General features: G+C 33.0%; 1 protein-coding gene across 1 annotated transcript in view; it reads right to left on the bottom strand.

Annotated features, from left to right (window-relative positions):
* Positions 1-12,080, bottom strand: part of LOC100934863 (SET domain bifurcated histone lysine methyltransferase 2) — a 96,427-nt gene that overhangs the window by 66,072 nt on the left and 18,275 nt on the right. The window contains exons 3-5 of the mRNA XM_031961449.1: positions 10,434-10,559; positions 9,848-9,916; positions 6,561-6,660 (exon numbers count right to left, since the gene is read on the bottom strand). Coding sequence (XP_031817309.1) covers positions 6,561-6,660; positions 9,848-9,916; positions 10,434-10,559 — 295 coding nt within the window. The remainder of the gene's footprint in view (positions 1-6,560; positions 6,661-9,847; positions 9,917-10,433; positions 10,560-12,080) is intronic.

The following is a 12,080-nucleotide window of genomic DNA, read 5'->3' as shown; positions in this document are numbered from 1 at the left end:
AAAAACAACAAAAAACATCAAAGAGCTCTAGTTCTGTGTCACCAGCTGCCTGCTATGTACCTCTACACAAAACTGCTATGCACAGGTCATATTCAGCATGTCCACAATAGAACTCATTTTTTCCCCACACAGTGACTTCTCTTCCTAACTTCCATATTTCTACTGAGAGTACCACCACCCTTCAAGTTGACCATGTTTACAATCTTGGAGCCCATTCTGAAGTTTTTATTCTTCCTTATGTGCATATTCAGTTGCAAAGGATTGATGATTTGATCTCTAAAACATCTCTTGCTCTTGTCTGCTTCTCTCTAAAAGCAAAGCAATGGGCCCAGTCTAGGCTCTTACCACTTCTTCATTGCAGCATTTCAGCAGCCTCCTTTTTTGATGTTCCTACCTCTAATGTCTTCTCTCTTCAGTCTATCCTTCAGTGACCAAACTGATCATCCTAAAGCATAAATAACTTTCAGTGGCTCTCTAATTTGGTAGGATAAAATATAAACACCTAAAAATGGCTTTTAAAGTCCTTCATAATCTGGTTCTAGCCTACTATTACTAATTGATTTGACACTACTCTTTATGTTCCAGCCAAACTGGTCTACAAGCTCTTCTTTCTATAAGACAAATATTTCCCTTTGCACCTTCATGCTTTGTATAATGTCACTCCTACAAAGTTCTCCCAAGGCCTAATTATAGGTTAGGAAATAACAAAATAACAGACAACAGAAAAAGATTCTGACCACAAAAAGTTGCTATGGTGCGAAAGGTCAAAACCTACATTCAAAAGAAGATAACAAAGTTAAAGCTCCTATATCCAAAGCCTCCAAGAAAAATAAGAATTGGTCTTAGGCCAAAGAAGAGCTCAAAAGGGATTTTGAAAATCAAGTAAGATAGAGGAAAAATTAGGAAGAGAACTGAGATTGGTGCAAAAGAAAATACAAAATGTTAATGAGAAGAAAAAGCAAAACTGGCCAGATGGGAAAGGAAGTACAAAAGTTCACTGAAGAAAATAATTCCTTAAAAATTAGAATTGAACAAATGGAAGCTAATAACTATGAGAAATTAGTAAACAATAAAACAAAACCAAAAGAATAAAAAAAGAAAAGAAAACAATGTGAAATGTCAATGGAAAAACAACTGACCTGGAAAATTAATCTAGGAGAAATAATTTTTAATTATTGATTATTGATCTACCTGAAAGTCACAGTCAAGAAAAGAACCTAGACATCATCTTTCAAGAAAATATCAAGAAAAACTGTCCTGATATTTTAGAATGAAGGGGAAAATAGAAATCAAAAGAATCTATTGATCACCACTTGAAGATCACAAAATGAAAACTTCTAGAAAATATAACCAAATTCCAGAATTTCCAGGTCAAGGGAGAAAATATTGCAAAAGTATCCAGGAAGAAACAATTCAAGTACAATGGAACCACAGACAGGATTAATAACATAAGATTTAATAGCTTCTACCTTAAAGGAGCAGAGGACTTGAAATATGATATTAAGGAGAGCAATATTGGATTACAACCAACAACCACCTACCCACAAAGTGAGCATAATCCTTTAGGAGAAAAGGTGAAAATTCAATGAAATAGAGGACTCAAGCATTTGTGATTTAAAGACCAGAGCTGAATAGAAAATCTGATTTTCGAATACAGAAGTCAGGAGAAGTATAAGTAATTAAGAAAGGGAAAACATAAGGGTCTTAAGTTTTATCTGTTTACATTCCTACATGGGAGGATGATACTTGTAACTCACAAGAATTTTCTCATTATTATGGCAGTTAGGAGAAATATATATAGATAGAAGGTACAAATGTGAGTTGAATATGAAGGGATGATATTTAAAAAAATAAAAGTCAAGAGAGAGGAATGCAGCACTAGAAGAATGGGAAAAGGAAAAATGGAATACTATAAATTACCTAACATAAAAAGGAGCAAGAAAAAACTTTTATAATGGAGGGAAAGAGAGGGGGAGTGAGCATATCTTATTCTCATCAGAACTGGCTCAAATAGGATTGAACATACACACTCAATGTGGGTATAGAACTCTATCTTACCCTGAAGGAGAGTAGAAGGGGAAGGAGATACAGAAAGAGGGGAGTGTGATAGAAGAGACTACTGAGGGAGGGGATGGTCAATAGCAAAACACTTCTGAGGAGGATCATGGTGAAAGGAGAGAGAGAATAGAATAAACAGGGAGAATACAGTTAATAATAATAATTGGAAAAAAAACTTTGAAACAAGTTTCTCTGAGGAAGGCCTCAGTTCTCAAATGACGGGAGAACTGAGCCAAATTTATTTTTTTAAAAAGCCATTTCCTGATTGATAAATTATCAAAAAATAATCAAAAAGACAAAAAGATAACTATGCCCAAAGAGCTATAAAATCATGCCTATCCTTTGACCTAATAATATCATTACTAGGCATGAAAAGGACTTATATGTCCTTACAAAACTATTTATAGTTGCTCTCTTCTCAAGGCAAAAATCTGGAAACTGAGAGGATAACCATCAATTGGGGAAAGGCTGAACAAATTGTGCTATGTCATTATGATGGAATATGATTGTTCTATGGGAAACCTCTTCTCCTAAATAAATCTGTTTTGCCAAGAAAATGGCTATTGTGAATTCTTCATATGACCGAACCCCAACATTTAATGCTCTCCTAAATAACATCATTTGGTAACTACAACAACCACATCATTTAATACATCAGCCACATCAGTAATATATACAATAGTCATGTGACAAAAATTTTCTTCCAGGGGCATCTATCTGGAGAAGTGGATAGGGAGTCCAGTCCATCCTAGAATCAAGAGGACCTGAGTTCAAATGCTACTAGCTTCTTTAAGGACAAAGAATTAAATTCAATTAGATTCAGTAAGAATTTTCTACATGCTATCATTGATCTAGGAGTTTGGAAATACTTCGGGTGTTAGTAAAAAAAAAACTTTTTGATCTTGACTTCTGTCTTGCTTTTGACTTCAACATGAATAGAGATATCAAATTCTTAACTTGATTACAAGAACAAAAATGAGAAATAATTTAATCTATCCTTCATTGGCAGATACAGCTCAGAATAAGGATAGGTGACAGATTTAAAGCTGGAAAGGACATGAAATTTAAAGCTGCAAAGGACATAAAATCCTCATTTTAAAGATGGAGGAAGTGAGGCACAGACAGCTAGCAAATGCTGGAGGCAGAATCTGATACAGGCTTTCCTGATTTAAGCCCAATAGTCCACACTCATGTTAATCCATGTCCCTGCCACCACTTTGCTTTTACAAAGGGACCTATCCAAGGTGGCATAGGTAGTATGTAGCAGAATCATGACTTGAATATAAGTCCTCTGCATCCAAACCTTGCATTCTTTCCACAACACAAATGAAGGTGCCTGGAAAAAAGCTGAAAGCTTATCAGAAAAATTGTTAAGAATCACTTAGAGGCAAGAAGAGTTATTTGTGAAGTCACAAATTAACAGAATAAACAAAAGAAACATTTTACTTCTTTATCAGAAAAAATTAACAATGTGTTTTTAGTTTTCATCCCAACAATGATATTCAAATAATGAATGGACCAACTAGAGACAACCACCTACTTTGCTAAAGATTTCATATGACCATATAAAACTATCAAAACTCTTTTGTCTTACAATATCTAATTTTATATATCAAATACTAATGTCTAGCTTATTAAAAATGTTATTTCATGAAGACAGTTAAATCAGGGAACTTTTCCTTTAAAAAGTGATGTTTAGTTTTTTAAAAAGAACTTACCTTTAAGCCAATATTACTCTACTCTAGAACTCTCATTTTGCTAAAAGCAGAGCATTCAAAAATGCCTGACTTGCCTCCCTAACAATTTCATCTCTTAGAAAGGAAAGGCAGCAAACAGGGGATTGCAATTCTACAAGTATTTCTCACCAATAAAGACAGATGATGTAAAAGTGATGGGAACCTTAGAGAAAAAAGTAATTGTTACCTTAGAATGTATGCCAAATGAAAGGAAATCTTGGCCTAGTCAGAAACATATCCTAGACGCTAGAAAAACTAATTTGAAAACTTGAGGAAGACAGGTATGATCCCGAGTCCAAAGTCTCCAAATAGGAATATAAGAATAGTAACATCAAAAAAATGAAAAAAAATCTGACTAAATTATAATCCCAAATAAGAAATAAAGGGTAACAAACAAAGAAATTAGACTGATTGCATAGGGATCTTTCCAACCAACTCAAACTTGAAATGTAGGGAAAGGGTTAAGAGATGACCATAAATAAACAAAAGCTAAGCATGTTATTTTGCTGAGTAAGGAAAAATGTTAAAAGTAAATTTGTAATCTCAAGCAGTAATATAAATAAAAATAGAAAACTAAAGAATGCTAGAATACCATCATTAAACTAAGTATAAGATATAAGCTCATATTTTTCTGGTTTTGCACCTATTGCCATTTTAATTATTATTGTCAATGTAAAGATAGCACATGGTGTGAGAGAGAAGCCCAATTTTTAGAAACTCAAATTATTTTCATAGAAAACCAAAAAGCAAGGAATGAACTACAAGAACAAAACTATTTTTACAAGCCATAGCAACCAAGGCTACAACTATCAAACCTAAAAGCAGAGACAGTTCTGTTCTAGTTAACATTTATCATACCTGCTTCTACATAGAGGGGGCCCTCAGGGGCTATATAGCTTCTGGTTGCTCACTTAAGTCCAGAAAATATCTTATATTTTGTATACTTACAGTAACAGGCTGGGACAATAAGATGATATTTAATGAAAGCAATATGACATGAGCTTGGTGCACTGAACTTTATAAGTCAGCAAGTCTGGATTTGAATCCTGCTTCAGTTATAAGCTGTGTGACCCTGGGTAAGATACCAAATCTCTCAGCATCAGTTTCCTCATTTGTCAAGTCTAAGGTCCCTTTGAGCAAGGCTTACATTTAGGTTCAAAAATATCAATTGTGTAAATACAGAATGGAGGAGACCTGGCCGACAGAAGTACATTTGATAAAGTAAGTTTTATTGACTACTGTCACAAAATGAACCAATAGTATAATGAGGCTGCTAAAATAATGATAATTCGACTTAGATGACATTAACTGAAGTATAGTAGCTTGAAAAATAAGAGAGAACAGTTCCACTCTATTCTAGGTAGGTCAGCCTATAGTTAGTAAGCTCTGTTTTATGTTGTGTGCTACATGATAAGAAGGACAATGACCCTCAGAAGAAGACACAAAGGATATCCAGAATGGTGAGAAGTGTGGAAATGATTTCATATGAGGATCCAGCCAAGAATCAAATATGTTTAACCTCAAGAAGAAAAGATTAAGGCCAGACAAGGAAGCTGCCTTAAGACACTTTAAGATTACATGCAAAAGAGGGAGTTAACAGGTATTCTAGAGAGCATATTCAGGACTAAAATCAAGCAGAAATTGATTAACAGTGAGGAAAAACTGTTTAATAATGGAATATACTTCAACATCATGTACTCCTCATCACAGAAAATGATTCACAGTGAAGCTGCATGAACACCTGTAAGGAAGGTTGTTGAAGGGAATCTTGGATGTAGAGGAGCCTGGGCTAGTAGATTACCTTTCAGTCCTCTTCTTTATGAAGAATCCTATGATTCTCTTTTAATCACATAGAGGAAGCTAAGACACAGAAAGCTTCTCACCCTCTGGCTGCTCTCTACTCACAGGAAAGAACAAATTGGGTAAAACTGTTTTTATAACCTACTTAATGTTTGGTTAAGTAATTAGAAAACCAGCAAAACCTAGGGGTTTTCTTAGAAATTATTTCGATAGGCTTCTTTTTTTTTTTTTTTCCCCAAATAAAGCTGAGATATCTGAATACTTATTTTATATTTTTAAAATAAAATATACTTCCATACTCAAAACTGGCCCTCACCAACAAATTTATGTTAAGAATTTTCATCATTTCAATATTCAAATGGAAAAAAAAATGCAACAACTTTATAGATTTTTTTTTCCAGAAAAAATGCAAGAATATGTGTTCTACTGCCAAAATATTATATAGGAATCTCTTGTGACTGAGTATCAAAGCTTAGACTCACTTGCTGCCTGACTGTACACTAATGGCCTGAGCCAAATTTCTGCCCTGCACTCTTCCCCTCCTCTTACCTCAGAAAGAGCTTAGCAACTTGAAGTAATTTCCTTGACCTGCCCAGAGACTACTAATCTTCTTAAGATTCTTTTCTTACTCTCATTTTATAAGAAAGACCAAAGGAAAAAATAACTTCTCAATCACAACCCAGAGATGACCATTTTAACATTATTTACTGTGCTATTAAAATAAATATAAAAAATAAATGTAAAAACAAAGAGAAATTATGGTTAAGGATACAGAAATTGGAATAATCTTTTATTAAAATGCCATGACTAGCACTTGCCACATATAATTTCCAAATGCTTCCTTTTAAAGCTTCTTCTGGTAAAAAAAAAAAAAAAAAAATCAACCCCAATTTCAATTTAAAATAAAATGCCCTTTTTGAGACATAAAAACATTCATTAACTATACAAATTAATTTATATACATACAAAATCAAGGAGTCTTCTGAATTGGATTCTTCATGTGATGTTGGAGGTAAAACACCTGTCTTATCTTCTTGCTCATTTTGTCTGTCAGTTATATCTTCATCTATGTAAAGAATTTAAATGTGAATAAAAATCATGCCAACATAAAAAAATCATTTCACTGCAATCCCTATTGAGTATCCTGAAATGTACAACTCAAGAAAGACTTTTAGATTAGGCCCCCCAAAACTAACTATTAGACAGGAAAGGCAGACAGTAGAAAAATTTGATAAGCTTAAATCTAACCTCATGCTTAATTTCATCCCATGTATACTATGGAACAATTACTAGGGGTAAGTATATATCCTATTCATTCTTACAGGTATAAAATCACAACATAAACTTTAATTGCTTTAGCTACAACATCATAAAAGGTCTCATCATGGAATGATGCTTCTGAAATGTCTACATTACTCTTTGTGCATCTTTCTTTTTCTTAAAATGTGTTTATCTTTTTATGTATCCATCATTGTATCTCCTTAAGTCTGTTCTTTTTTTTCCTGTATTTTTCCCCTTGCAGGTCTTCATTTTTTACTTATATTCATTATCTATCACATTTCTTATTTATATGTTCTATGTTAATTATTTTTAAAGGGATGTGTTTTATATTTCAAAGTACCATACCATTTAAGTAATAGAAGGAATGTTATTCAGTTCACTTATTTCATATTCTTATAGAAGAAATTAAATTCATTTTTATGTATGTGTGGATTTGACCTGATTTTTCTTTTAAGTCAATGGCCCTTCAAAATAAAAATATCCTCAACCCAATATATATGATTATGTTACACTGATTCTTTGGTACAGATTAATCATACAGAAAGGTCAAGTGGATAAAGGAATAGTTAGATATACACTTTGTATATGAGGCAGCATACTAGTGAACAAAGAAGTGGTCTTAAGAGTCAGGGAGACCTGGCATCATATCCTGCCCATGACGCATCTTGGCTTTGTGACCCTAGATGAATCATTTACTCTCTCAGTGACCCAAGCAACTGTCTATTATTCTAAATTCCCAATGTACATTGGTAGAGACAGTTTTTTATACCAATGAAGTCATAAATCTTATTACATCCCTTTCTAGTTGTGTGTGTGTGTGTGTGTGTGTGTGTGTGTGTGTATACACAAAAATGTAAATAATGCTTTAAGGTTTACAAAGCACTTAAACACAGATCATCTCATTTAATCTTCACAGTAACTCTGTGAAATGGGTACTACAGGTATTGTCCTTACTTTACAGATGAGAAAACTGAGGCTCACAGAAGTTAACACCATTTGCTCATGGCCCCATGACTAGTAAGTCCTGGGGCCAGGGTTCAAAATCAGGTCTCTTCTGATTCCACCGCCAGCATTCCTTCCTCTACACCAGATTGCCTTTCCAGTAATCCTGTGAGCAAAGAAAGTGCTTTGTAAACCTAAAAAGCCCTATATCAGTTATAATTATTATGATAAAAATTATTAATAAAATTATATTATAGGAATCCCAAAAAGCACAAGAAATCTGATTAAACAGAAGAAAATCAATTTAAAATATGGGAATTGAAGAGGTACCAGTGAATAATTAAAGTAGCCAGAATTCCATGTCTATAAATGAGAATGTATTTTTTCCACATTAATTTTTCTACAGGACACTTGAAAATGTATTTTTAATATATTTGAGTAAAACAAGATTTGCAGATAAGTTGTCAGAAATGGAAATAATTTTAAACCTTTTGGTTTTTCAGTTAATAATTAAATAGGATGAGGGAGGATGCAATGTTTTCTTTTAAAAAATAGTCTTTTAATTCACTTTTACAGTTTTAATTCACTTTTACAGGGCAAGGCACAGATTACATTTATGTAATTATAGGCTAGTGAACTATATCATAAGAAATCATCAGGGCTTTAGGCCCAGCCTAGAGAGCGTTGAGTTCTATTTCTGATAACTTATTATAACCTCAAGGTCATACATAGCAAGTAATTAGTTCCTCTGAGTCTCAAAAAAACAATATTTACTAATGGAGAAATAAATTAGCGAAGATCTTAATTTATTTTTAAAAGGTTTTTCTAAACTAGAGAACATATATCAGCCTAACAATAAGGATTTAATGACATATTGTATTTAATTTTAAAAGTAAATTTTAACATTTTCATCTTTTAAGAAAAGTTGTACAATTTTTGTTTCAAGGAAACAAAGTTGCTTCTTCTATCAGTGAGTGAGGTTGCACCTACCTCTCCTTGTCTCCTACATTTCAGAGTCAGTGTCTGTCTGGTGGTATAAAAAAACCAGCCGGTCTTCATTAAGTTTATGGAGGGTACTTGCTTGCAACAGCTTGCTACAAAACATTATTATAAAAGGTGGTGGTGATTGGTACCTAACCTGAGGGGAGTACTATAGTTAGAAACACATTTTAATTCTCTGGTTATGCTAGGATTTGTAGTCATCTGCATTTTATAAGGCAAATAATTTATAAGGACTTGGTAGTCAAAAAAAAAGTGCCCTTTAAACATTGTAGAGAAGCTTGACCACATATTCATAACATTAGACCGAAGTTACAAAGAAAAATGATTTGTGTCTATGCTTTATCCCCTCAGCGTATAGGGCAGAAAAAGTTTCATTCTGTTTCTATAGCCCAGAGTTTTGCATAGTCCACTGCAGATGGTTGGTGTATAATAAGTGTTTTGATTGAATTTAAAATTTCTGAAATTTTGCAGACAATTTGCAGTTTTAATTAAAATCTGTTCAAAATCTTACATTTCCTTTATATCTGTTAACTCTTGAATAAATTCACAATGGAAGAAAAAGCTTCATAGATAATTATTTAGAAATTTATATTCTCTCTTCTCCTAGAATCACTTTAATATAGGCCAACTCCCTTTGAAGTCAAGTTAGTAAGTGTTAGAAAGAATGATACATAGCCTTGAAAACACATGTACACAAACACAGTAAACACTAAAAAAAACTGGACCCATAAACCTACAGGGACAATTATATTTTTCCTATTAAAAGATGTTGTTATATATTGTTATTGCATTTGAGGAGAAAGTGAAAGGAAGGCGGTAGATAGGAGAACTGTTGGTGGGAACTGAATTTGTAGTTATCTTCATTTCATAAAGCAAGTCATAATTTATATGAACTCAGTAAAGTGGATCTAATATCCTATTTCTTGCTATCTTTAGTTAACATACCACATTAAAGTTGGCTGGTCTCACACATGCTGAGAAAATACCTAAATCATGTAAGAATAGGTGTTAAAATCAAATGTACATACCCTTTATCAATAGAAAAGTGTTACTTGTTGTAACTGCTTCATTCACTAGGGTCATGGCTTGGATATATTCTGTGATGAAAAAAAAAAAAAGAGAAGAAGGTGGAGGCCTGGGCAGGAACGTGAAGGATTATTCAGTTTTTGGTTAAACATAACAAATGGTAAAACGGTAACATTTTACAAATGGCAAAATGGTAAAAAAACATTTTACAAAAAAAAAAAAAATGGATTCAAGAGAATCCCTAAATCAGTAAACAAAACAAATAGTTCAAGATGGAACAAAGTTTCAGAACAATGAAAGAATGCTAATATTGGGAACAAATCCAGACTGTTAAAGGTAATCCATACACTGGATAAATGCATACACATATCCATACACATAGATAAATGCACTGCATAGCCCCAAATGCCCACAACATGTTAAAAGTGAATGGACCACCAAAGCAAAAATGATAAACGTAAGATATTATTTTGTTGTTCTCCAGTGGCATTAGGGTTAAGTTTCATTATAACTGGAATACCAATAGGCCATACTGGGCAATCAGATCCTTCATTCAACTGTTCTTGAATGTAAACTCTTCCTTCATACCTTGATTTGTTGCTGACCCATCTTTGATCTTTTGTTTGAGTGACAACAGAACATTCTGTACATGCTCAAATATCAAGTCCACTTTCCCATCCTCTTCTAGCTCCCTCCAAAAAGTTTTTGCATCACCTGAAATGCAGATATTATATTAAAACAGAAAGGCGATATCTAGGGGGAGAAAATCAGAATTTCCCACAAAATTCAAATGAAGAAATAATCTCTACTTAAGAATACATGACATATTATCAGTGAGTTTAATGTTTCTCTATTGCTATATAAAGTAAAGCAAAAAACTAAAAGAAATAATTTAAAAAACCTTTGATACAAACAAATCAGTTTCCTTTGTAAAATGACTTCAAGTTGTCAGGCAATCCTATTTTTTATAAGTAATAAAAAATATGATCAAAATAGAGTAATATTTTCAAAAGATTTGTTGAAAGGTTCACATTTTTCCAAATTCTAGAGTTATATGATTAATTTAAGACTCCTGTATGCAGGGGATATCAGAAGAATAACTTATGATAAATTTTACCTTTCATCCTTCTTTACTAATCCTCATACAAAATAAAATAGGTGAAATTTTTTACTTAAGAAAAGACTGCTACATAACAATACCTCAACTATAAAGCAAAGAACTAACCAAGGAGTGTGAGAAACATCCCTAGAGACAATCTTTGAATACCTAAAATCAGAAATCTGGAAGGTGATTAAAATTAATTGGCAAAAGCCATATCTCATAATATCATAATCCAGAAGTAATACAGGAAAGCACTTCTGAAATATTAAGCACACTTTATTTACAAAATGTTACTATGACCCTAATCAGTATGATTAAGATGTTAGGTAATAAAATGGATCAAATATTAATGAATGAATGGTTACAGTCTTAAGATAAATTTTTGTTTAACTGTCCAATTCTCCCTGCATGTGAATTAAAATTCAATCAACAAACATTTGCTCTACCCACACTGTGCTAAAGACCTGTGGATTATCCCAAGTAGTGGGAATTTATGATCTAGTTGGAAAGATATTGCCTATAAGAATTAAAGAAAACTCAAGTCATTTTTGTAAAAGCAACCTACTTTCCCAGAGGGATAGAAGTGCATTCCTAAGGGTACAACTACATTTACAAAGTAGAGAACTGAGGTAATTATCCAATTTATTCAAGTAAAAGATACATTTGTCTAACAAGCTTAAGTTGTAAGGGAAATATTTTGGTGTAAACGAACTGTGACCTCCTCTTTTCTGAACATGTGGATCCATTATATCACATCCATTATATCACAAATAAGTGGTATATATAGTGGTATAAGTGGTTACATTAGGTACAAAGCATCAGAAAATAATGAGCAGTAATGAGTACTGTTGGAGGGAACACTGTACTGATGAGGACCACAAATCCACTATACAAACTACTATCACGAGTAGGAAAGGTACCAAGGATCCTATCCTACAAGAATTCCTAAGGAATCTGAGTACCAAAAAAGAAAGGAGCAGTCTCTATTCCCCATCCTTTATCAACTTACTCTTCAACTACTTCCAACAAAACTTCCATCTTCAACCTTCTGCTGAACCTACTCTCTCCATGGTTTCTAGGTGTCTTTTAATTACCAAATCCAATGTATATTTCTTCGTCTTCATCCTTCTAGA

The sequence above is a fragment of the Sarcophilus harrisii genome, chromosome 3 (genome assembly GCF_902635505.1).
Source record: "Sarcophilus harrisii chromosome 3, mSarHar1.11, whole genome shotgun sequence".
In the NCBI taxonomy this organism is placed as follows: Eukaryota; Metazoa; Chordata; class Mammalia; order Dasyuromorphia; family Dasyuridae; genus Sarcophilus; species Sarcophilus harrisii.
This window is presented reverse-complemented; position numbering and strand designations above follow the sequence as displayed.